The sequence below is a fragment of the Poecilia mexicana genome, unplaced genomic scaffold (genome assembly GCF_051168715.1).
Source record: "Poecilia mexicana isolate PSO_F unplaced genomic scaffold, ASM5116871v1 scaffold_8, whole genome shotgun sequence".
NCBI lineage: Eukaryota > Metazoa > Chordata > Actinopteri > Cyprinodontiformes > Poeciliidae > Poecilia > Poecilia mexicana.
This window is the reverse complement of record NW_028263377.1, coordinates 1,061,557-1,089,068: the sequence shown is the minus strand read 5'-3', so window position 1 is coordinate 1,089,068 and position 27,512 is coordinate 1,061,557. Positions and strand designations below refer to the sequence as shown.

Sequence of the window (27,512 nt, the reverse complement as noted above, 5' to 3'; positions counted from 1 at the left end):
ACCACCACGAGGACGAAAGCCTCAATACGTGGGTTGTGCTTTGCCACTGTGCCACCACAACTTGTCCCTGTACTTTTGACCACTCTTGACGGATGAGTCAGTCAGCAGCAGCTCTAACTGTGACAAGCAACACTGTGCTCACTGACAAGAGAGACAAAAGGTATATATATGATAAAAAATAACTTGTTTTAAATGTGTGATTTAAACTGGCCATTTAATTATATGCCAAAACTAAAGTTAATTCACAATGTAAATGTTATTTTAAGCCAAGTTAAAAAAAAAATCAGTAAAGTATGTAAATTATGCAGCAACTGATATGGCTCAACTTTCCAGTGTTTTTTTGGTGATGACAGTTAAGGGGTTAAAAAAAAGTAAGTTACAACAATTCACATTGGCTGTGAATAAACTAAATTAAATTACCATAATTGTTAAAAACTACATGGAAAGTTGAGTGAATAAATCGATATTAAAATTTTTTTAACACCCATCAACTTAATTTTGATTTCTATTACTCTTCTGAGGTCTAAATAGAAGCTGAGGCAGGAAAGGTTTTATTAGCAGCACAATTATATATAGTATTTTTACTGATTTAATAACTACAAAGACTGAGTGTAAGCCATTAAAATCTGAATCAGATCAGAATTTATCAACTTTAAAATCAACTTTTGCACACAAAAGTGAAATAACATTTTCACTCTTCACAAAGAGCTGTTGCACAGGAATGCGGCAAACAGTAAGGTCACATTTCTCCAAAAGATGGGAAACATCTGAAATGACCTCCAGAGAACTTTTAACTCTCGGACTCATAGATCTTGATGAGGTGTTGCAGTTCTGTGGGGAATCCAGTGAGTGGGCAGCAGTGATTAGCCTTCACATAAGTGTAAATGCAGCGGTAACAGAAGACAAAGCCAGATGTGGACAGCACCGTGGAGTTGGCCCGGAGCTTTCGGCACAGTGGGCAGTTCTTCTCGTCTGCTGCTGGTTGGACATCCTCCTGCAGATGGAGCGGGGGAGGAGGTGCAGGCAGGGAAGTGATGGTTTTAACTGTGCTCTGGTTTTCCGAGGAATACCACCACTCCAGGAACTGCATGAAGAAGACGCCCAGAGACAGGGAGGTGGAGAGGGAGACGGCCACACCCTGCGCTGCCCGAGACATGAGCCACCATGCTCTCTGCATCAGTCTGAAACCACAGGAACAACAGCATGATGTGTATATCTGAATGGAGAACAGAGGTTCTCCACTCAGATATACACATTATGTTCAAGTTGCATTCATCAGAAAATCTAGAAGCAGGATCTTTTTTTTTTTTTTTATATATAACGAATACAAATAAGTGCTAAAGAAATTCCTGAAGCTCCGTTTCCTCGGGTACCAATAATATAAAAACGTGACCTTTTCCTCACAAACGGCCCTGAAGCAGCAGAACATGTTTGTTTTGCACTGTTCCCTTTGAACACTGAAACTGATGCTACTTAGGTCCATTTCCAGGGTTTCCAGTACACTATCACTTTATCTAAGACAGGGGTGCCCAATACGTTTATCCAGGAAGGTTTTGAGTCGATCTCGGTAGATGACCATCTGAACGCCGCCAGGACGCTGAGACCAGCCCTTCCTCTTCTGACGGGCTTATCAAAAATATTCACTAAGATCCTAAACGTTTGTAGCTTCATTAAAAAAGAATTATAAAAAAATCAACAAAACATGTTAAAATGAATAATCTCAGTAGTTATTGTTTCAACAAGGTGTTGCGCAATTCAGTGCCTTTCAGTCCCATTAACAAAAAAAAAAGAGAAAAAATTAAGGGGACTCAAAAACCGACTGACGAGCAGAGCAGGAGTTTAAATTAGCTACTCAACCACCGCTGTGTTCATGAGAGGCTTATTAATAATCGAGAAATAAATATCAAACCTGGAAACATGATATTGTAACGGACTGAATGTTGTGTTTTTAATGTAATCCTTGCTCGGCTTGCGGGATGCAGGCGGTTGGCACGGCAACGGGTGTGCTTAAACGACAAAGAGACAGAGAGTAAAAAGGTAGGAGTGGTTTTGAGTTGATCGTCTGTTCGGGTTGTTTTACCTTTGTTTACCTTTGCTGTGGCTCATCACACCTGCTGTAGTTTCTGAACATTCAATTAACGACAAAATTGGACTAATGACCTCGTTTGTGAGTATACGTCACAACAAACATCAAATAGGACAAATATATTTCATTTGTTTAACAAACAAATGGGTAATTATGTGAAACTAAATTAATTATATCCCGAATTCAGAAGATTTGCCTTTACTGGGCTCTTTGGTTCCTCCTATCAGTCTGTAGTTTCTCATACTGATGTCATCAAACCAAATTTCAGATCTACCATGACTGACTGACACCTGCTGGCATCAGGTTTGCAACCAGCTTCTGACTGAGAAACCAGTAAGCTGCTCCCAGTGTCAGAATCTCACTGAGGAAGGAACTGCGTTGGGTTTTATTTCTGCTATAGCTGATGCATATTCGCATATAAAATAAGTCAATAGAGTTTAATTTGCGATTTTTATGTCTTTGTGTCATGAGGTAGGGCCATACTCTGGATTTGGTGTTAACACACGGGCTTTGTTTGGATATCATTGAAATCTTTCAGATTGTATTTCAGATCATTTCCCTGTCTTATTCTCTATTAAGATTTCACCTTCTGTGGTTACACGCAATGCTAAACCTTTACTTTGTCGTACCATTAACTCTGATACTGCTCTTCAACTGAATGCAATCTTAGCTCCTACTACATTCCCTACTGATAACCTTGATATTGAAACTCTTATTACAAATTTTAACAACGTCTGTTTGAATGCTCTAAATACTGTAGCTCCTTTGAAAATTAAATCAAGTACAAGAAAGAAAGTTTTGGAGCCGTGGCTTAATGAAACCACTTAAGCGCTTAGACAAGATTGTAGGCGCACTGAGAGGAGGTGGAAAAAAGATAAACTGCAGGTTTCCTTTGAAATTTTGAAAGACAGTTTAATTATCAGAATGCTGTCAAATTAGCAAAATAGAAATATTTTATTACTTTTGTAGCTTCAAATAGGCATAGGCCGCAAGTCCTTTTTAATGTCCTGGATAGGATTGTCAATCCCTCGATTATATCTAGTCCTTTAGGTTCTGTTGAACGTTGTGAGGCTTTTTCTATGTTCTTTATAGAAAAGATTGAAGCTCTTAGAGGCTTGAATAAGCTGGTAGATTTAGATTCCCATGGAATGCCACAATGCGCAGCTATTCTAGAGCATTTTCAGACAGTTTCTATAGATGAACTGACTTTGGTTATTAAGCATTTGCGGCCTTCAAATAATCCATTGGACTGTCTTCCTACTCGTCTGATAAAAGACATTTTTCTGATTTTTGGCAGCTATATTCTTACGGTGATAAATACCTCATTGCAGTCAGGTTGTGTCCCATCTACTCTTAAACATGCTGTGGTCAAACCTCTTCTTAAAAAATCCAATCTAGACCCCAGTGACCTAGCAAATTTCAGGCCCATTTCTAAATTGCCTTTTTTATCTAAAATTCTTGAGAAATTAGTTTTTATTCAGCTTGAAATGTTTTTAAAAGATAATAATATAACTGAGAAGTTTCAGTCTGGGTTTAAAGTTGCTCATAGCACTGAATCTGCTTTGCTCCGAGTGTATAATGATCTCCTCTTAACAGTTGATTCAGGCAACATTGCAGTTTTACCTCTAGATTTGAGCTCTGCATTTGACACTCATCAGATTCTCTTACATAGATTAAAACACTGTGTTGGCCTGCGAGGCTCTGTATTCGAATGGTTTAAATCTTACTTAGAAAACAGAACCTTTTCTGTTCATCTGGACCAATCTTGTTCTGGGGCTAAACCTTTAAAGTATGGTGTTCCCCAAGGGTCAATTTTAGGGCCCATTTTGTTTATCTTGTATTTACTGCCTCTTGGTAAGATTTCCCAAAAATTTAATATTTCCTTTCATTGCTTTGCAGATGACATCCAGATTTATTTGCCCCTTAAATTGCAAAATGGTACAAATTATTCTCTTCAGCTGTTGCTAAACTGTTTAGCTGAAGTTAAATTATAGATGGAAAAAAACTTTCTTCACCTCAATGAAAGCAAGAACTCAAGTTCTATTATTTGGTCAGAAACTTCAGACTACAAATCCAGATCAGATTCTTGGTTCTTTAGCTCGGTCATATCAGATCTCTGCTAGGAATCTTGGTTTCACTTTTGACAGCTCTTTAAAACTAGATAAACAAGTTAGTTCCGTCGTTAAATCGAGTTTCAACCACCTTCGGCTTTTAGCAAAAGTTAAATCTTACTTCTGTTTCAAGGACTTTGATGGACTCATCCATGCCTTCATAACAACTCGTCTGGATTACTGCAACTCTTTATATAGAGGGATGGATAAATCACAGATTCAGCGACTTCAAATGATCCAGAACTCAGCAGCACGGCTTCTCACAGGAACCAGGAAGCATGACCATATAAGGCCAACTCTGGCATCCTTACACTGGCTGCCTGTCTTTTATCGAATAGATTTTAAGATTCTTTTGTTAACTTTTAAAGTTTTAAATGGGTTAGCCCCCCCTTATCTTCGGGACCTTTTAAATTTCCAGTCTGTGTCCAGAACTTTAAGATCAAATAATCAGTTATTACTTACAGTTCCTCGAACTAGACTTAAGAGGAAAGGAGATCGAGCTTTTTCTGTTGCTGCTCCTGTTTTATGGAATAACTTACCTTTCCAGATTAGATCTGCCCACAGCCTGGATCATTTTAAATCGCTTCTTAAAACTCATTTTTACTCTTTGGCATTTAATTGACGTGTGTTCTGTTTTGTCATTTGTGTTGTTGTTTTTGTACAGCACTTTGGTGCAGTTTTATACCTGTTGTAAAGTGCTATATAAATAAATTTGACATTTGAGGTAGATCTCAGGTCCCTGGTGAGAGAAAAAGTATTTCTTGCTCTCAAAAAGTTTGGGCACCCCTGACCAAGAATTAGGGCCAGGGGTGAAAGTAGTTTTAAATTCTTGGGGGTACTATGACAAAAATAAATTAAAAAAACTAAATATATATATATATATATATATATATATGCTTTGGAATTGGTTTATTGCTATGTCCACTTTAGTTTCTTTCATGTTGCTAATTTATTTTATCATTTATTGACCATCATTAATCTTCACTCATCACCTGCTGCGCCGCCTAATCGTCATGTTTCACATCATGTGTTGATTTTTCACTGTTCAACGTCGGATTCTCTGTTTTTATGCCATAATTCACATCTAGTTCGTCGCTCCGTTTCATGTCCCGCTTCTCCTGTTTCAGAGTTTTGCGCAATGTGCGCGTCGGTTATTATTATATTTTTTTTAACCCTCTAAGGTGCAGGGCGGTCGGGAAACGTATCGATGGGGAAAAGGCAGACTGACATAAACCTTTTAAAACAACGGAAACAATTTCGGTATTCTGATTATTGAAATTTAAAAGTGCTGTGTTGTTCTATCACGCCCAGTTTCATACCAGACCACTTACAGCTCAGGTGTTAACGCTATAAAATGAACGCTCTCTATCGTGGAGGGATTTCTTTATTTAAATGGGTTCATTTTTCAGAGGGATACAAAGTGAGGGTATCGTGATTTTAGCTACCAGTAGCAGGAGAACGGAGCTGCGCCAAGAAGCTAACAGAAGCTAACAAACACTGAATAGAAGAAGAGCTGCCATCGATACAGTTGCAGCCAAGCATGATTTAATGTTACACATTAAATCAACAGTTTCAACAGAGCAACAGTTTTACCAAGTTGCTCAAAGTCTAAACTGGCATTGTTGTCCATTTAAGGTGTAAAGTTTACCTTCGACCAAACGCCCCCCAAAGGCATCCCAGCGCCCACCTTTTGTAAAAATGTCCGCCAGCGCCCCCTGCCGTCCTCTGAAAGCCCCCTGGGGTACCGCCCACGTTGAGAACTGCTAGTGTACCCTTTTTCTGAAAATAAAAAACATTTGCTATACTTCTTCAAACAATGATACTTGTTTAATGGTTCAGTTCTTTCCCAGAATGTGAAGGAATCCCTCTGTAAATTTCTGTATTCTGACTTTTTTCAAGTTTGTATTTGTTGTGTGAAAAATTCCCTTCCACTGCCAGCTGCATACATGCCCTTTCCCTCCTGTATAGGTGGGCGTTTATTGTATTATCATTTGTGGTGTATTATAAAAGAGTTCTGATTTATTGTTTCTCAATAGATTTCAATTGAAAATGTTAAATAGAAAAGAAAACTGACAGTATTAGGGTAAGTGTTATTTTTTACTACTTTCTCCACTGTTTCTTCCACAGGACTTAAATAAATGTCAGTAGATTTATATGATTAAAAGCAATTTAGTGATATACATCACACTTCTTTCAGTAGGTAGTGTCCTGAAGAAGAATGGTTAAAATGGGAATGTTTTTCCAATGTTTGTGTTTTTAGTGCTATGAATGCTGTGCCATAGAGTGCCAGGCATACAGAGACCTAAAATAGAAGTAATAGTTTATCATAATTTTTATTGTTATCACAACTGTACCTCAAAATATTAAAATAAAATTCAATCTCCATAATAGCCAGCCCTAATCCTGAAAACCCTAAAGAGTTCACCAACCTCCCATTGGCCGGCCTGGGACTGCAGCTGGTTTTCCACTGTGAATCTCTGAGGTCTTGTGTGGTGAGCCGTGCCAGTCTGACATTGGCCAGCCACAGCAGGGGACTGTGTGTCCTGCTGACTCCGAAAACAAAAAGCAATTGCTGGCAGAAGATCCAGGACTGCCAGGCTGAGCTGACATACGGGTATGCTGCCACCGCCGTTCGGTACAACCTCTGTTTCCTGGTCTGTGGCAGCCTGATGGAGAAGTCTTCCTCCTCTCTCTGCCGGGCCAGCATCACCTCCAGCTTGGCCCGCAGGTATGGCACCAGGCACAAGAGCAGCAGGGACCACCAATGGGAACTCTTGTGCAAGCCCAGGCGAGCAGGAAGGCGCCGCCCACCTGAGACCCTCTTGAGTCCATAGAAGTTCTCAGAGAAGGAGGCGCTGCACTGGGACAGGAAGTGGTTCTGCAGGAGGACATCCAGCAGCAGGTAGAGCTCATCAAAGCATTTCCAAATGAGTCCAAAGTGGGATGGGTTGGATTCAGTCAGGACCTGAGACAGTTGGAGGAGCAGGGTAAGAAGAAAAGGAAAGCTTCATATGGGCTGGTATCTACCAACAGGAAGCCTCACCTTGACTGCATGTCTCAGAGCAGGTCTGACAGCCTCCATCAGAGACTCCTGGGCCAGCACTTCAAAGATGGATGGCTGCTCATTAACAACCGTGGAGGTCAGGTGGGCTCCAGCCTCCGCCATGCCTTCTGCAAGAGACAAATCTGTCACCTCATTTATCTGATAAAATGTCTAAGAATTAAACAGAAGAGTTATTTCTATACCCACTAGTCACCCAAAAATGATGCCTTCTGTTTGCCATGGACCCATGTTCAGTCGTGGTGAAAACAAAGAACTGGCTTTCTGTGCAACTTCACAACTTCAGTGTTTCACACATTGTGGAGGAAATCTGAGCCAGTTTCCTCTGCATTGTTCTTTTGGTTCATGGAGGTTTGCAGAGTGTTCCTTTGGGGCCTCAAACACAAAATTTCAATCAAATTTAGTCCTGAACTTAACAGGACTGAGCAGTTTCTGTTTTACAGTATTTGGTTGCAGACTGGTGGTTGTGTTTGTGATCATAGTCTTCATCTATGAACAGTTTTCTGATATTTATTTGTAGCAATGAGATATAAAATAAAGCCAGATTTATTTTCCCATATGTAACTCACCTGTTAAAACACTTGGCTAAATATAAGTAAATGTGGAAAACCTGAAACATGGAGTCCTCTGTATAGTTGAGTAAGAATTAAAAGTAATCCTTTAATTTTACCAATATGGAACAAATTGAAGAATACTGTGATGGCAAGAAGCGTTCAAACCTCAAACACTCAGCAACTGTGAGACAAGTTTCATTGCTGTAATGCCAATAAAGATTTTTTTTCTTATTTTACTTTGACACTTGATTTCGATATCTACTTTTAGTAAAATGCAACCCACCAGCCTGCTCCTCCTGGGTACTGCAGTGTATAAGCTGAGCACCTCTTCCCTGCCCATCCTCACTCAGTTCCTTCAGACTAGCAACAGCAGTGTATAGTATTATCCTGTTGTTGACTAAAGTTAAATATAGGGCAGTAAGATACTCATCTGTTTTTTGGAAACGTTGGTATGATTGCCTCAGTGGCAGAGCTAGACTTTTAAAGTTGGGGGGGGGGGGCAAAAGGGGGCCAGGACTACCTCTGGGGGGGCAAAATTTAAAATGTGTGTGTGCACATGTATTTATCTATCTAATCGATATATATTATATATATATATATCACTGCACCTTATATATATATATATATATATATATATATATATATATATATATATATATATATATATATATATAATTTAAAAATATAACCAAACTGAATATTTTGTTATTCTTTTAAGCCCCTCTGTCATTTGACAGGTTATAATTAACACCTTTGACTGGTTCACATGGAGACATGACAGACTTTACGCAAAGAGTTCATCGCAGAGGCAACTAAAATCAATCAACAAAAAAAATCCTTTCTGAATATCATCTCATGGACACTGATCTAAATGCGTCTTTCTGACCGGGAGCTGACAGCGTATTGAAAAGTGATGGACAGGACACCTTGGTTAGGAAGCTCATTGCAAACTTTTAGTTGAAATGGCGCCTTTAACTCCAGTCTCCAGTACAGAACAGAGAAAACTAAAGAGGATGCAACGTTGTTTTAATCCATTTATTGTATAAACAGAGGAGCCAGCAGTTTATTTTGATGAAATAAATAAAGGTGCATAAATTAATTAGATCCATGCGCAGTGCGCCGCACAACCAATGCAGACGCGGCTCCGCCACTGCGAAGAATTAAACTTAACTCGCCCTGCAGTTTTAACAAATGGAGGTGAAGATGTTACCCTCCCGCACCCAGAAGGAGTTCGGCAGATGTAACATCTGTCTGTTTCGGAGAAGCAAAACCACGCAAAAATAAATAAATAAATAAATAAAAATAAAAAATCCTGGCAAAAACGCACCCCCGAACCGCGCACAACCAAATAAAAAAAAAGTATGCTTTAGTATACCAAATTTTAACATACTTTAGCATACTTTGATTGATGTACTTAAACTGTACTATTCTGGAACAACTAATTTTGTACTTAGTATACTTTAGTAGTACTTAAGTTGTATAAAATTACAACTTTTAGTATACTTAGTATACTTCACCATACTTTTTTGGAACAACTTCAAGTTGTACTTAGTATACTTAAAGTATACTTTTAAATGTAATATTCAACAGCTTCATTTTATATTGAGTGTACCAATTCTGTCATAGAATTATATTAAAAATATACTTTTAATATATTTTAAATATACTACTAATATATAAGTAATGTATTTAAATTACACTTAATTTTCATTTTTGATTTACTGCTATTGCTAATAAAGTACAATTTTAATTACTCACAAGTCTTGATTCATACTTAGTACATTACATGCATAACTACACTACTTACATTGTTTTAGGCTACAATTACGTGGAAAGATTAATTACACAAGATGCCCAAGGTAATTCAAATATTTTGTTTTATTACCAACATTTTAAAATTGTCCAATTTTACTCACAACTTTATGAACTTTACATAAATTATCAGTTTACACATCTAAAGTGAACACAATGAACATGAAAATTTAAGTGTGACAATAAAAAATGACAGTGAGGATCAACGACAGAACATTCCCGTTCACTGCACCTTACAGAATCCTACAAAAAAGAACAATAGAGCAATTAAACAAAGAAAGCATTTGTATTTAAAGAGAACAGAAAAATGGCAAATAAAAAAATAATACTTACAATTTTAAGACATTGTGTACTCGCCATGTATGTGACATCATGAGAACTGATGATGATTGGGACCGGATGCCTGGGTTGGAAAAACATTTCTGGGTCTCTTCTTTGCCTGTTTATGTTAGAAGTAGAAAAAGAAGTAGAAAAAAATACTTAGCAATGTCATAGTCAGTTGATGTTGTCATTAACTATGAAGCTGTTTTAAGTGTGGAATTAAGAAGACAAACTACCTTAAAATCTTTCCATCCATGATCTGAACACACTGATCCTTGCAGGGTGGTGAGGGGGGCTGGTGGTGCCCATCTCCAGCAGCCATCACATGAGAGGCAGGATTCACCCTGGACAGGTCACCAGTCCATCACAGGGCCCTGAAAGCCAACAATGAATAAAATGTATGAAAGAGAAATGTTAGATTAACAAGGAGAACAAATTCTGTTCAGTTATCTTTAAATCAAATCATGTTTATTAAGCATTTGGTGTTGGTAACACACCCATTTTTGTTGTTGAAAATGTAGCTAGCTCCTCATTAAAAAAACAAAAACAAACTTACATCATGAAGACAATATGAAGGTTCATCCTCAGAGCTGGTTGGCTCTGAGCCAACCAGCTCTGGTGGAGTCAGAGCTTCTTCTGAGACAGGAAAGATCAGGTGTTTCCTAACACCTGATCTCTCTGGCTTCCTCTTTCATCTTCATTTGCTTAGTTATTCTGCAAACATATGTTGAAGATAAAAACATTGATGAACTAGTTAGAACAACAACCTCACAATATCAAAGTCTCTTTGTCTTATGGAGCTTAATTAAAACCAGATTAAGTTTATGAATAAAAGTATAAGTCGCAACAAACAGCCTCCATGCAGTTATAACATGAAGCTGAATGATTGCTATAGTAATAATCATACAAGTCACAATAAAATTTATAAACTAATTATTTATGAAACCAACGTAAGTTATACATCATTACTGCACTGTTTATAATTAAACGAAGATAATTAATAAGCAAACTTACCGCCAGCTAGCAACACGTTAGCAGCCTTCGTCCCTCCGGGCTCCTTTTGTGACACACATTTCATTTCCATCGGTTGTTGTCCCGTTGTGTTGTCGTCTAACTCGGACTAGGACGTCACCAGCTTGAATTTACCAAAATTAGTAACTATTGTCAAGGCCCTCTCTGCTTTGAAGGCAATATTATCCGAGTAAAAATGGAGAATTTGAACAGCGTCTGTTATCTTCCCTGCGTTCAAGTTTTTTTCTTAAAAATTACATCATTATTATAATTTTTTTATTGTATGCAATTGTAATAAATAGTAAAAGATTATTAAGGCCCTTAAAATGAATACTTTTTAGGTACTTAAAAAGTATGCCTACATATTACATTAAACACACTTTAAAGAAGCCTAAAAGACATACTTCTGAATATGTATTAATTTGTTTTATTTTGGAATCGGGTTGCTGCGTGTTGCAGACTTCTGCCCAGGTCCCTCTTGAAAATGAGATCTGGATCTCAACCGGGTTCACCTGGTTAAATGAAGTTAAAAAAAGGCATACTTTATTAGCCTAAAATTTACACTGAGATGTAATATAAAACATACTGAAATTAATAATCTAAAGTAGTGTTAAGTGAATTTTAAGAAATTCTATTTTGAGCATATATTTTTAAATATACACAAAATATATTTTAAATATACTTGAGAAAGTGTATATTTACATTTGGGCAAATATATATTTTGTTCACTTAAAGTATACTTTTATTTAATATATTAAAAGTGTATTTTGGTACAATTATATTTAAGTGTGTTTAAAGTTCTAATTTTGAAATTGGTACAAGTATACTTTTAGTATATTTCAGATATACTTATAGGTAGTACACTTAATAGTTAGTATACTTAGAGTGTACTTTCACAAATTTAAGTATGCTTGAAAAATACTAAAGTATACTTTTTTCACATGGGCAGGGTAAAAAAAAAAAAAAAAAAACTTGCAGAGTTCAATTGTTCGGTTTGGATCAGACAGATCCAACTGTCGATGAACCAGCGCAGACTTCTCTGCAGATGCGACCAGGAAGAATTTGTGAAGCTGTGCTTCAAACCCCAGCAGGTGAAGTGCTGGTAATTTAGGTGGAGTCACTTAATTTGATTTATTATAAGTTATGGGGCCTCAGTCAGTGGTTTGACTACCGAGAAAAAGTTAGATGCATTTATCTGCTTTATGTGTGATGGGATCTGGATTCAGTTAGGTGAATATTAACTAAACCGCAAAAAAATGCGGCTAAATAGTCTATGTTAATATGTTTTGACAGGTAATTTGACAGGTAAAAATAGTCCGGGTGGGACCAGAATTATTTGCCTGACCGGGCTTCTAATGAGTTTACATTTAATGAGTTTGCAGCACACAAAGAAAATCTAAAGAGAATGTGATCTACTTATTGTAGTTTAAAAGCTGACTGTTGAGGAAGGAAAGAAATTAAAGCGCAGTTGTCCGTTAGACAGAAACAAGCGAAGTGCGCTGGACAATAAATGCGCATATGTTCCACCGTTACGCTCCAATTAATCACACGAGTTGACAAACGCCAAATATACAATATATGGTTACACGTTAATGGTGTTTTAAAAACAAAACCAATAAAAACTTAAATTAAGTAATATGTCAGATTTCCTCCTCACCCTCGTCTTGATAAGAACAGAGAGCAGTCCGCTGGTTTCGTGTCCAGACTGTGATAAAGCGCAGCTGACACTTGGTGCACAGGAAGTTTCAACTTTACGCACAGAGAACAGAGAACATCGCGGAGCTCATTATTAATCATACTAAGAATAATATCTGTCAGAGAATCACCTCTGATCTGGACGCTTTAACGGACCAGAGGCTTTGGAGCGTCTAGCGCAGCTGATCCACTTCTGCGGGGTTTTTCTCCCGCCGAGAGAAGTGAGTGCGGGATCAGGAAACGATCAGAGTTCTGCTGTCTTCTAATCACGTCATTTGGTGAAATGTTACCTGATTTCAAAAACGTTCTCGCAGAGAAATACTAAATGTTTCGTTTGATTACTACAAATTGGAAATATAATTGACGGACAACGAAAAACCCTAACTCTGCTCCAAACTATGAACATTGTCGGTCCCTCTTTTTTTTTTTTTTTGCAGAGGATCAGCAAATAACTTATTGGTGTTTTACCATCACCAGGTATGAAGTGCTTTAGCCTTTGAGTTGCACCACAGCGCAGCACAACTGAAACATCCAGGACATCAATGTCAGCTTGTTTTTATGAGTACAAGTATAAAGGAGGCTGGTGTCGCGCCTGATATAAATCTATTTATATATGTCATCACATGGACTTATATAAAGTTTTATACATTTTCTTTTCATATATTTATTATTGTTTTTCTTCTTTAGATATTAGGTTGGCTTAGAATGATTCCAAATAATGTACAGGAATGACCTGGTGCTGTTACATGTCAATCATCAGACGGGGCCACTGCCAATCAGATGACAGGGGGACACTGAACCCCCGGCCCCCCTCTGGCTCCGCCACTGGATTGCCTCCTGAATGGCGAGTGGTCTCTTGTGTACTTTTTAAATGTACTTTTATATTTATTTATTTTTTTAAATTACGATACTGTAAAATTACCATAGACTTTGAGTTTGCAATAAAATCAATTTAAATTTAGCAAGTGTCTGAATATATTTTTTTTTAACAATTCCACTACATTCATAACGTAGTGGAGCACGTACAGCTTAGTTGAACTCTTCAGCTGTGAGGATGTCTCCAATCATCTATTTAAAATAGAAAACAGAAAGCTCTCTGAGTCAGCCACATAAACCCACCTTTGCTGTTGTTGTTCCTGTAAGCAGCAGAGCAGCGTCACTGACGTGTCTTCATACCACATCAGTATCACGCGGTGATTTATCAAGAGCTCGAGGTGAGTGAGACCTCACAATAAGAACGCAAACATGGTGTTTCGTTCTCCAGGGTTGAGTTACTTTGTAGTTTGCAACCAAAAATCCTTACTGACCAAAGTTACAGCAGACACCACTTCTTCACACAGCACACAGATTCTTCTTCGCTGAGCTTTTCCTGTAGCTCCAGCTCACAGTAGAGAAATTACTGCCGGCGGCAACGAGAAGGACTTCGCTGCAGCAAACAGAAAGGGGCGGGGACGGACCGCTGTCAGTCTCATACCTTATTTGGAAATGGGAAGTGAAGGGGGCGGTATTTCCTATATTATCCGCGGTCTTCCGTTTTTATTTTCTTTTTATATCTGTGATATATCCATATATATTTCACCTTTAGGAAGGAGTTTCACTCTCAGAATGTATTTGAACTTTAATCTTTTACTTACTTCAGCGCAGCTCACAGTTTTTAACGAATAGACCCTTTTCACATGACGTCACACAACTTCCGTTTTGGCTCGAAGCTGTGTATCCTTAGTTCCGGTGTACATAGTAAGTAATGATAAAGTTGTCTATCTCATATATATATATATATATATATATATATATATATATATATATATATATATATATATATATATATATATGTCTGACAGCATATGTTGATCAGACAGAACACCGGAGCATGGAGTTTACACAGTCTCTAAAACATTTGCCTAAAATAAGATTTGAAGATAGATCACGATTTGCAAACCAATTTTCTCTGACAATAAAATCTAAATTAGACAAAGGCTAGAAATTCTTCACCGAACAAAACCTGTTTGACTATGAAGGTAGGTATGTTTGTTTTGCATAACCGTTAGCTTAGCATTAGTGAATTTTGTTAGCAAGCTAACTACGTGACATAACTGTTCCTTAACCAGAACTTTTTACTGTTTTTGAACTATAACGTTTTAGGCTCTAATCTTGATCAGATTCTTAAATTATAGACTGGAGTTGCCACTCATCCCATAAAATAGGGGTTTGTTTGTTATAAGCAGAGATGTCCGGTGCCGCCGCTGCTTTGTAATGCCTTCCTCTAATCGGACCACTTTTTCGGTAACGAATAATCTAACGAGCTCGTATTTCAAATCCAGTAATCAGATTAAAGTTATTTATCCCAGTCACTGCGCATTAATATTTTCTTTTGTATTTATTTTTATTCCTTCTGTGCGTCTTTGGGAGAGACTCTGTGACAGCAGCGACAGAAACATGAACAGTGCATGGAGATGCGCATTTTGTTGCTGGAAAAACACAAATGTCGTCAAGCCCAACTGTTATTTGTGGCTTTTGTCTTGTTTTTTCTAAACTCATAAAAAATAATGATTCACCGGTCGCGTTTTTTGGGGAACTTGTGTTTGAACGTGAAGTTGCTCATTTGAGCTTGGAAATGAGCAGAGATACATAATCAGCCCCAGACTATTTAAAATACTATTCTAAACAACGTTGTTGGAAGCTGTCCTTTACTTTCCATTAATACAGAAAATGAACCTCCAAACGTTACATCACTGACAGGCGGAGGTGTATATGTTTCCTAACTGTGGCTAAAGCTGCTGCTAGCTGGTTTACTCATGATCGGAGGCTGGTTGGAGAATGGTGAATTGACAATGACTAATAACGGTTATCTAACACGTAAACACTGTTTTATAAAACATAGAAAGTGAACCTCTAAACGTTACAGCGCTGACAGAGAGTATATTTTTTCCTAAATGTGGCTAAAGCTGCTGCTAGGTGGTTTACTCTCCGATCGGGGGCTGTTTATTTTATACACAGTTAGAGAATGGTGAATTTACAATGATTAATAACAGCTATCTAACACTTAAATGCTGTTATTATTAAACTTACCTTTTATTATATCCTTAAGATTATGAGAATGCGGGAATTTTTCAGCTTGGTTCCCAAGGCAAAATCACACCGGAAGTAAAGATACCCAGTTTTGAGTTATGGCGGCCATTGTCTGACGTCACTGTGAAAAGTGTCTATTCTGTAGCTTTCGGTGTACTTCTAAATCTATTCCTTTGTTGCATCTTTTCAGGCTTGCTACTGCCTCTAGTGGCGTGGGGGTGGTAACACAAGTAATCTAATTACATTACTAAATCAGAATACCACAACGTCTTTATTATTTACTATTAATTTCGGCATTAATAGTAAATAATTAATTTCGATAGTTTATCGTTTGCCAGTAAAAGATAAAATATCTTATAAAGCAACATATTTTTTTTCTATTTTCTTAAGAATGTAGAGCTAATTAAATGACATAATTTAGTTTGGTTAGGAATAATTATTGCACTGCCAATAAATAACTTCTAATAGATGTTCTTAGTTGCCAGAGGAACAAAGTAACGCCTTCATGAGCTCAGAGGTTCAAACTGACAAAAAACAAGGATGGATGCTCTCTGCTAAAATATTTCTTGCCGTTCAAAGTATTCTTAAAAGATTGTCTGTTAATCTGCAGTTCAAGTGACCAAACCAGCCGAGGAGATGAAAAGTTAAAACTTGAGTTAAAATGTTCTTTTAACTTGAGTTGAAACTCAAGTTAGAATGTTAAGTTTTAACATTTTAACAACCTCAAACTGGGTAACCCCTAGATCACTAGGTCTTCTTAAAAGGTAGTGTTGGTTTGCAATAAAAAAATCAGACAAGATCTAGAAATTGTAGAGCTCTGAATTTTTTTCCTTTATGTAGTTCTTAAGAAACATTTCACTCCAGCATCGCAGCATGACATGAATTCAACCCACAGGAGGGAGAGTCTCCCTCTGCTCTAAACCACCTGGCTTTTAAAGGATTGACTCCTACCAGGACTAATTAAGGGGTAGAGACAACATTTACATTTCCAGATAGAAAAAAAGTCACATTTGTACTAAACTATATTCCTACACAGCAAATTCAAAAGTGTTAAATGTTTTGATGTTAGTAGACTTTGTGCAAAAGCAGAGTTAATTTTACACTTATAGAGTCCCATTCTGTTTATGTAACTCTGGGGTGTATATTATTAGTAGTTAAAATCCAGTGTTAAAACAAAGTGTTTCCGTATCAAATCTAGAGGTGTTAAAATGGAATCAGTAACTCTTGACTTCTTAACTCTGAACTCCTACAGCGGCTATAACACTGAAGGAGCTAATTCAGACTCCACCCCCAGAATCACAGATTCCCACCGAAGCAAAGCGACAGAAGCCAAGTCATTTCAGGACTATTTACTTTCCATCTGTCTGAGGTGTTTACCACGCTTGGTAAGTCATTTTTTTCTGAGATGGTTTATAACTATTATTTTGAGTTGTGCTCAACCTGTATGATAGACGTCATGTTTGCCACACGCAGTGGTGCAAAAAGTGGGTACGCAGCACATGCAACGCATAGGGGCGCTGCACCAGAGGGGGCGTCAAAACCCCGTCTGGAGGGGGCGGCGCCCCGATGATGCCATCGCATACACTTCACCGCGCCCTTACGCTCCTTCACTTCGCGCACATCCATCCATCCATCCATTTTCTTCCGCTTATCCGGGGTCGGGTCGCGGGGGCAGCAGCTTCAGAAGGGAGGCCCAGACTTCCCTCTCCCCAGCCACTTCTTCCAGCTCCTCCGGGGAACCCCAAGGCGTTCCCAGACCAGCCGAGAGACATAGTTCCTCCAGCGTGTCCTGGGTCTTCCCCGGGGCCTCCTCCCGGTGGGACGTGCCCGGACCACCTCACCAGGGAGGCGTCCAGGAGGCATCCTTACCAGATGCCCGAGCCACTTCAACTGGCTCCTCTCGACGTGGAGGAGCAGCGGCTCTACTCTGAGTCCCTCCCGGATGACCGAGCTTCTCACCCCATCTCTAAGGGAGAGCCCAGCCACCCTCCAGAGGAAACCCATTTCGGCCGCTTGTATCCGCGATCTCGTTCTTTTGGTCATGACCCAAAGCTCATGACCATAGATGAGGGTGGGAACGTAGATCGACCGGTAAATCGAAAGCTTCACTTTTTGACTCAGCTCTCTCTTCACCACGACTGATCGGTACAGCACCCGCTTCACGGCAGACAATCCGCCTGTCGATCTCCCGCTCCCCTCTTCCCCCATTCGTGAACAAGATCCCCAAACACTTAAACTCCTCCACTTGAGGCAGGACGACCCCTCTGACCTGGAGAAGGCACTCTACCCTTTTCCGGCTCAAGACCATGGCCTCGGATTTGGAGGCACTGATTCTCATCCCGGCCGCTTCACACTCGGCCACGAACCGCTCCAGCGAGAGCTGCAGATCACGTTCTGATGAAGCCAACAGGACCACATCATCTGCAAAAAGCAGAGATATGATCCTAAGGCCACCAAAATGGATCCCCTCAACACCTCGGCTGCGCACATGTAAATGTAGCAAGTTTTACCTTTCACGTGTCTTCGTCTCGGAGGGGGAAGGGGGGGAGGATTTATGTTTCGCATCCACCTGAATAATATGTAGTTGCGCCCCTGGCCACACGGCTCAGTGTTAGCATTTTTAGCTTAGCATGCCGAATGTTAGCAGAGTATTTGTTGGAAAAAAATCAAGCCAGTGAAGATTCAGTCAAATTACTGGCTAACTTGAACAGATCCGTAATAATCTGGTGTATGTTTTTTCATGATGTTGAACGTTTACATGCATATTGGTCAGATTTATCAACCTTTCTGATCGATTTTTTTCCTTTGAAAAAATGTAAAAGGCTTTTTCACGTTGAAAGCATTATTCCCGCTGTCGTTTCTTCTTATATACGTTTTGCAGCATGTTTTAATCCTTTTATTGCCTTTTTGTATATATTAGAACCAGTTGGTTGAGGATGAATCTCCAGTCTCAGCCTAACCTCCCCCTCCTGATCCTTCCAAGAATTCTTCGAAGATTCAAGCACCAGAAATTATTATGTAAGTATTAATATCACTGAAACCCTACATCTCTGTAATTGAGGCTTGTTGTTAGAGTTGTAGAAAAAAATGTATTCCTTCGTTCCATTCCTCATTGTTATGTTTTTTGTTTGCCATGATCCAGAGACCGACACAGACAGTCTAATGCAGTAGAGGAGCATGTTGGCGTCTCCGGGCAAACTACACGAACAGCCCAACAACCTGAAGACAATCTGTTAGTGAGTGGACATCTCTCTGGTGGAGTGCAGAGAGGAACTTTCTCTTATCAACAGAAACATAAACTGGATAAGAAATGATGGATCTGAATATCAGGTTGGTCTGTTATGTAATGTACATATCTGGTAATCTACCTGTTAAAAGAAAATGTACTCTATCATATTACATGAACTGCATGCATTGATACAGGCTTTACTTTCTCCACCTTGTACTTTGAACAATTTCATGCATATAGTATTGAAGAAAAATGTATTAAGCATACTGCATTTTGCATTGCACAGCTGATATGTTAGACCTTTTAATAAGTAATATGTGAATGAAAGCGACATGTGAAACACGCACATTATTCCACGTTGTAATATGTTTTGTAATTATGGTGCACGTTTTGAAATAAATGCATTTGAGAAAATCATTGCCTCTTTATTAAATGCTTATTTTCAAAAAAAAATTAAAAGTTCAAAGCAATAAAATACCTATTTAATATTAATTACAAATAACTTAAGAAGTTAAAGAAGTACTCTGTGAGAGTTAATATTAAGATCTAACACTGAATTAGTGTTAGTAAGTGTTAAATTATTAACTCCAGCAGATTTTATATTTGACACTTTATAAGAGTTAAAGTACTAACTCTCCAAAAAGAGTTAAATTAACACTTTCTGGTGTGGACCCATATAGACACTTTAAAAGTGTTTAGATGAAATCTGACAGTGTTAATCTGGGCCTCCTGGATTTGCTGTGTAGAAAAATATTTACATAATTACACTAACACTAACAACTTCAAAACTAAAAGAAAAACAATCTGGGCCCAACAAAAACCAAAAACATCTCCCCTCCTTCTCAATGAATTTCCCTAGTGAAGCTGATTGAAAACACCAGGTTCTTGTCAGCGCTGCTCATGCGCATGCTTCCATGGCAACACATGACCAAGTGACCTCAAAGAGGAGAGAGAATGATTAAAACAAAAATATTAAATAAAGCAAGTTACTTCCTCCAAACAAGAAATACATTTACCAGATAACTTAGAATATAGAAGTACAAAAACAACACCTGTTAGGGAGGGGTTTAAATCCCTCACAGGTTGAGTCTCTGAGAACAGTTCTTAAAGATATAGTCAGTGTTTTCAGCAAAGTTGAGCTGACTGTCCAGGAATTACCTGAGGTATTTAAAATTTGCCACGGTTTCAACAGGTTGGCCATCAATTAAAACTGGAATCACTTTCAGTTCTTGTTTATCTCATTTAATTAGCTCTACTTCCTTAAGAAAATGAAAAGGTATGTTCTTTTGTGAGGAATTTATCTTTTACTGTTCCAGTAATGCCAGAATTAATAATAAATAATAAAGACTTTGTGGTATTTTGATTTAGTAATGTAATTAGATTAGTTGTGTTACCACCCCCACGCCACTAGAGGCAGCAGTAGATCCCGAAAAAATGCGACTCAGGAGCAGATTTAGAAGTACGCCAAAAACTACAGAATTTGTTAAAAACTGTGAGCTGCGCTTAAGTAAATAAGAGAGAGAAGTTCAAAAACATACTGAGAGTGAAAATCCTTCTTAAAAATAGATATATCACAAATTTCAAAAGAAATTAAAAACGAAATGCCGCGGATAATATAGGAAATAGCGCCCCCTTCACTTCCGGAGTGCAACGGTCCCAATTTCAAATAAGGTATAAGACTGACAGTGGTCCCCCGTCCCTTTCTGTTTGCTGCAGCGACATGTACTTGGCGGCAACCATAGACATAATATAAGAATAGATGCCTCATGGACCGCTCTCGCCTATTGTCGCTGACGAGATTTAGGGTGGCCATCTTGGAAGGGTCGACCACTCCACACAGCGTTGTATGTCTAGCAGGCACAATGACAGACATATCAGGGGATTTAATCGATCATAACACGTTTTTTTGTTACTGGAAACCATATTCAAACGTCTGTCAAAGCTACATTTATAAACAATTGTATTTTTTAAGTATTTTTTAATTGCACTGATACATAGTTCAGCATATTTAAATACGCTTAGTGGGGAAAACCATAGAATAGGAATAGAATATTCTGATATTGATGTATGATGAGCATTTTACAAACCACACAGCATTTCATAATTTATTTAATAAATTTAGTAATATCAATACATATTTATATTAATATACAAAGACAAATAAATAATGATTAATAATGACACAGATTAATAATGATTAATACTGAATAATACATATTAGATACATGTTTATATGCATAGATATATATAAACATGTACAGCCTAATAATATATATATTACCCGTCGGCTGTTTTCCAGAATGATTCAGCAGCTGAGATTGAGTCCAAAATCCGATGAGAGATTCATCCGTGCTGCAGTGAATCCGTCTCTCTTTAAAGATATCTCCCTCTCCTTCCTCACATCGTGTCTTTATGAAACCTTCAAAACAAAAACAGAAGATTTAGGAGCCATCTTACTTTTGACAGAGTGAAAGAATTACACATAAATAATAGTCTTTACCACCTGTGTAAACTTGAGAAACAGCAGGCGCAAGTCATGACACCGCGCCTACCGTGGCACTTCCGGTGGCAGGTGTCACAGCTGCCACTATTTTCGGGGCTAGCTGTCAGTGTTGTCACTGACTTCGGCACCTCATACTGGCACTTCCGCTGACACCTGCCATTATGCGTCACAAGTGCCACTGTTTTCAGGGCTAGCTGTGAGTGTTGCCACTGTCTTCGGCACCTTCCAAGGGTTGCCACAACCTCATACTGGCACCTCCCACGCCTCACGGACTGCTCTCACCTATTGTCGCTGACAAGATTTAGGACGACCATCTTAGAGTGGTCGACCTCTCCACTCAGCGTTATACGTTTGGCAGGCACAATGACGTATTTGCGGATTTAATCTTTCATAACACGCTGTTTTGTTATTGGAAACCTTATACAAGCAGCTACATTTATAAACAATTGTATTTTTAAAGTATTTTTTAATTGTGTTATACATAGTTCAGCATATTTAAATATGCTTTGTGGGGAAAACAATAGAATACGAATAGAATATTATTTGGTGACAGCTTCTGTGTCAGATTTAATATGAATGAATTTATAATTCAAGAAAACACCGGTGGATCTGGCACAACGTATTGCATTTCCTCTTAAGTGTAGTGTTCCCTCAAAAAAGCAAATATACTCTGGTCTATTTTGGATACAGTCTCAAATTTCAGTTTCCAATAAAGAGCCTCAGTGAAAACATGTTGACAGCTGTCGTAAGGTGCCACTTGTGCCACGGGCTTCCGGGTAAGGTGCCACTTGTGCCACCTTCCTACCGAGTAAGGTGGCCACTTACTTATATTTGTTTGAACTAAAGTTATTCATATGCTACATTCTATCTGAAACAGATAGAATGAGGCACCCATGGCCATGGGCTGCTGTGCCACCTTTTCCGGTGCCACCTTACTACCGGGAAAGGTGGCACAAGTAAGGTGGCACAAGTGGCCATGGGTGCCACGGGCTGCTGTGACCTCATTCTATCTTCTTCAGATAGAATGTAGTATATGAATAACTTTAGTTCAAACAAATAGAAATAAAATATATCTTAATTAAAACATAATTCTCATACATATTTAAATATACAGCCGGTGTTCCGACTTAGAGAAAGACAACACGTGCACTGAATGCATGTCAGATGGGACCTCTTCTGCGACAGCTGATAATAGCTACCACTAGGTGTCACTACAACTGACACTAGGTGGCCATGGTATGTCAGTGCTGACAAGCTCCTGTCAGTTCCGGATTATAATTATTTTCATACAATTACCTTAATATAATGCTATTGATTATTAAACTGGGTAAGTTCACTAATATTGACTTATTAGTTCATATTACAGTGGCAACATGATATATTGACAATTCCAGAGTGACATTATGTTCAGCATGGTTCCATGACAGTGGAACCATGCTCCCAACTTATGAACCATGCATCATAAGTTCCCAAGAAAGTAATAGACCATGTAGCCACTATAACTTTCAGAGTTTTTTTTTAAGATAATGCAAAGTTTTTGGAAAACATGTTATCATAATTTTCCAAAAATGCCTGTTAACCAGTTTTAAAGAGTTATTACTTATTATTTAATATATTTTATATCTGCTATTTTTCATTAATTGCGACGTTCATTCCAGATTTGTGCGGCATAAATGAAGGTTGCTTCTCCATGTTTGTTTCTGGTTCTGGACATTGTCTTTAAAGTTTTCTTATTCAAAGATGAGACAATGAATAAAATCTGAGCTACAAAATGCATTTCAACAGCATTTTCAAGGCAGCAGGAGGACTTTCACTTTCAAGTTAAACCACCTTCAAATTTTTTACACTGATGTAAGTCAAAACACAAAGTATGTACACCTCAAAAACTTTGACAATGTGTGAATCCTAAGCAGCATTAAGAACAAGATTGTTACATATTTTTGGAAATAAAAATTACTTTGGGTTATACTTAAGATGCAAATGCTTTTTTAAATAAAAATTGTGCCGTTTACATATTATTTTAATTGGCAGATATGTTTCGACATGTTTTAAAGTTTGTCACAAAGTATATGCATAGTAATTGATTTCTCAATATTTATTAGCCATTGTATGTAAATACTTTAAACAGCAATAACATATGATTTAAGTTTTCAATAGCCAAGAACTAAAATCTTTGTAAAATCCCTCTCTGAAATAATTTGAAGTCTTCTGTAAAATTTATGTTTAGTCAACGTGTGAATTTACTACATCAGGATCAAAAACATATTATTCCTCCATGATAAATTATAATATTTCATTATGTTTAAACTTTTTTTTTTCAAACTATTAATTTCTACAATATATGTTTTACACAACTACTGCGTATTTCCATCTTGGCCAAAGTCTCATCTGGCAACCCAACGGGGTTCAACAGGTTCCACTGTAACAGTGACACTTAGTGGTAGATTCAATTACTTTGGCCATCTTCCTTCAATTAAATTAAGTCAGAAATATTCAAGGTCTTAAACGGATAATTAACCCAATACAATTACCACTGGAAAAAAAATTATAAACGGGCAATATAAGCAATATATTTTCCAAAAACTGGCATTGCCATCCCCCAAAACATCGGCACCAATTGTGACAGCTCTGAAACATCCTGGACACCTAACGGCATCTCTAGCGGAAGCCAGACTCAGCTGTTGCAAAGGTGCCGAAACCAATGGCATCCCTGATACCTGCTGTGTATTTGATTAATTCAAAGTCGAAAGGAGTCAGCTGGATTATTCGGATGAACTTTAGTGAATAAATAGGATGAACGAATCATACATAATGATATTCGAACTATTTACATAAGTCTTTCTGCGAAAAAATCCCTACAAAATTATTTCTTCTTCGTCTGTCTTCAAGTTCTTCTTCTACTAGTTATAAAGCATCATGGGATATGTAGTCCATTTGCCGAAGCCAGTGGCAACACTGACAGCTAGCCCCGAAAACAGTGGCACTTCTATGCTTGTGACCATAGATATAATATAAGGATAGACGCCTCATGGACCGCTCTCGCCTTTTGTCGCTGATGAGATTTAGGGCGGCCATCTTGGAGCGGTACACCGCTCCACTCAGCTTTATGTGTTTAGCAGCACAATGACGTATCAGCGCATTTAATCGATCATAACACGCTTTTTTGTTACTGTAAACCATATTCAAACATCTATCAAAGCAACATTAATAAACAATTGTATTTTTTAAGTATGTTTTTAATACATAGTTCATCATTTAAATATGCTTAGTGGCTATAACAATAGAATAGGAATGGAATATTCTGATATTGATGTATGAAGAGCATATTACAAAGCACACAGCCATTCATAATTTATTTAATAAATTATTTAGTAATATCAATACATATTTTATATAACTATACAAACACTAATAAATAAAGATTAATAATGGCACAAATAAATAATGATTAATACTGAATTTTATATATATATATATATATATATATATATATATATATATATATATATATATATATATATATATATATGTGTGTGTGTGTGTGTGTGTGTGTGTGTGTGTGTGTGTGTGTGAGATTCATCCGTGCTGCAGTGAATCCGTCTCTCTTTATAGATTTCTCCCTCTTCTTCCTCACATCGTGTCTTTAGGAAATTTTCAAAACAAAAACGGAAGATTTAGGATGTATCTTACTTTTGACAGAGTGAAAGAATATAAATAGTCTTTACCACCTGTGTAAACTTTGCCGGTGAATGTTATAACACATAATATAAGTTTTATAATATGTGCTATATTGTTTCATTTCTAATATAGGCTCTTGTGTCAGATAATCTAAGTCAATGTTAGAGAATAATTAATTTTTTTAGATGTACAGAATCTCAGTTAGCCTTCATAGCGGGGCTGAACCCGTATTACACCAAGCACTGTAGCTAATATTAGCTGGTATCTCGCCGGTGGACATAAATACAGTAAAGTAATATTCTAATCACAATATATACACAATAATATGTCCATCTTACGTGTGAAATTTTGTCTGTGGAGCCCTCGCATCAGTAATCCATCGACCAGAACAACAATATCCCTCAGTGCTGAGGTATCTTCTGCTGTTTTGATTGAGCAAAGTAGGAGGGTATACCGCTCCAAGATGGCCGCCGTATTTCCTGCGCTGGAGCGGTCCATGAGGCGTCTATGCTTGTGACGCCAAATGACACCTGCCACCGGAAGTGCCATTAGTAGGTGCGGTGTCACGATTTGAGCTCAGCCCTGCTGGTAAACTTTGCTGATGAATATTATAAAAATTAATATAAGTTTTATAATAGAGTATATGTTACATTGTAACATTTCTAATGTAGGCTCTTGTGTCAGATAATCTAAGTCAATGTTAGAGCATAATTTTTTTTTTAGATTTACAGAATCTCAGTTAGCTTTCATAGCGGAGCTGAACCCCGGTATTACACCAATCATTGTAGCTAATATTAGCTCGTATCTCACCGGTGGACATAAATACAGTAAAGTAATATTCTAATCACAATATATACACAATAATATATCCATCTTACTTGTGAAATGTTGTCTGTGGAGCCCTCACATCAATAGTCCATCGATCCGAACAACAATATCCCTCAGTGCTGAGGCATCTTCTGCTGTTTTAGTTGAGCAAAGTAGGAGGGACGACCGCTCCAAGATGGCCACCGTATTTCCTGCGCCGGAGCAGCCAATGCGGGGTCTACTCTTATGTCTATCATAGACATAATATAAGCATAGACGCCTCATGGACCGCTCGCTCCTACTTCTTCTTCTTCTTCTTCTTCTTCTTCTTCTTCCTGATTTTTATTGGCGGTTGGCAAGAAACGTGAAATAGAATTACCGCCACCTACTGGTATGGAATGCGATTCATGACGGTCTAATAGTTATTGAAGAAGAACTTGGGTAGTAAATAAAAACAAATTATTATTCGATTTCAAAAGAAAACTAAATTACTTAATAGAATATGATAATATGTAGCAGGTATGAGTATGTGTGTGTGTATAGATAGATAGATAGATAGATAGATAGATAGATAGATAGATAGATAGATAGATAGATAGATAGATAGATAGATAGATAGATAGATAGATAGATAGATAGATAGATAGATAGATAGATAGATAGATAGATAGATAGATAGATAGATAGATAGATAGATAGATGTGTGTGTGATGTAAGTAGATATATTTAAGCATACATATAAATAGATGGCATGACTTACTAATCTAACCTTTTCCTTAAAGCTGCAGTAATTATTTTTTTATGTTCATATTTGTTTAATTGCTTACAGCTTTAATACATAGATTAAATTATGTTGGACTGTATTTTCTTTTTTCTTTTTTTTACTAATTGGTTGATTTGGATTTTATTTAATGGTGCTAGAATAAAGGGACTGGACAGAAATGTATACCTTAGTTTTCCTATTTTTAATTGTAAAAAGAAGTGTAAAAAACATGCATAGTTTACTTTTGCAAGGCACTGCCATAATAAACTTTTCAGAATAACTCCTGAGAACCGGCCCATAGACCTATGGCCATTATATTGGACATTTTGTTGAAACTTATTTTTTGTTCCTACTTTGAGTTACCCTTTGTAGCCCTACAGTACTCTTTAGAGGACATCCTGGGCTTTCCAGGGATGTGTCATGTGATAGGTTTGCATACCGGGAAGTCCGTTTTTTTCCTAAATCAAAATGACCGACCTGCCAGAAACCACATTTTATGGAAAGAAGGTAGACAAGTCAAATATTTTTTTCTTTTGTTATTTTTGTCATGATAATTATTTATATTCTTGTTAATTAAATACCAATAATAATATTTTGAGCAGTAAAAACAATTTAATAATTTCTGTTTAGAAATAACAGACCTTTTCTGAATGTCAATTATAATGGACATCAGGACTATTTCAGTGTATTTAATGACTCCACATTGTTGTAGGAGAAAGAAGTGAAACATGATTCTCCACAAGATCATCCCTCCACAACAGGGAAATTCAGATCAGGAGTTGTCAGATGAAGATCAGGATAATAAATATCAG

The 27,512-nt window shown here is 37.6% G+C and overlaps 1 protein-coding gene and 1 long non-coding RNA gene across 3 annotated transcripts; both read right to left on the bottom strand.

The window, feature by feature from the left end:
* Positions 1-528: 528 nt before the first annotated feature.
* On the bottom strand, positions 529-25,616 carry pex12 (peroxisomal biogenesis factor 12). Its single transcript, XM_088007993.1, has 5 exons — positions 25,469-25,616; positions 21,231-21,368; positions 7,241-7,368; positions 6,627-7,162; positions 529-1,181 (listed from the first exon to the last, which is right to left on the bottom strand). Exons 1-5 carry the CDS (start codon positions 25,497-25,499, stop codon positions 791-793), a joined length of 1,224 nt encoding a protein of 407 aa, XP_087864119.1. The 5' UTR covers positions 25,500-25,616; the 3' UTR covers positions 529-790.
* LOC106923454 (uncharacterized) lies at positions 8,513-13,764 on the bottom strand. 2 transcript variants are annotated; one of them, XR_015764048.1, is made up of 5 exons: positions 10,960-13,764; positions 10,502-10,659; positions 10,182-10,319; positions 9,958-10,063; positions 8,513-9,867 (listed from the first exon to the last, which is right to left on the bottom strand). It is a non-coding gene; the product is annotated as an uncharacterized LOC106923454 (long non-coding RNA). The 2 variants fall into 2 exon arrangements; XR_015764047.1 differs by having other exon boundaries at positions 10,502-13,764.
* Positions 25,617-27,512: the final 1,896 nt, after the last annotated feature.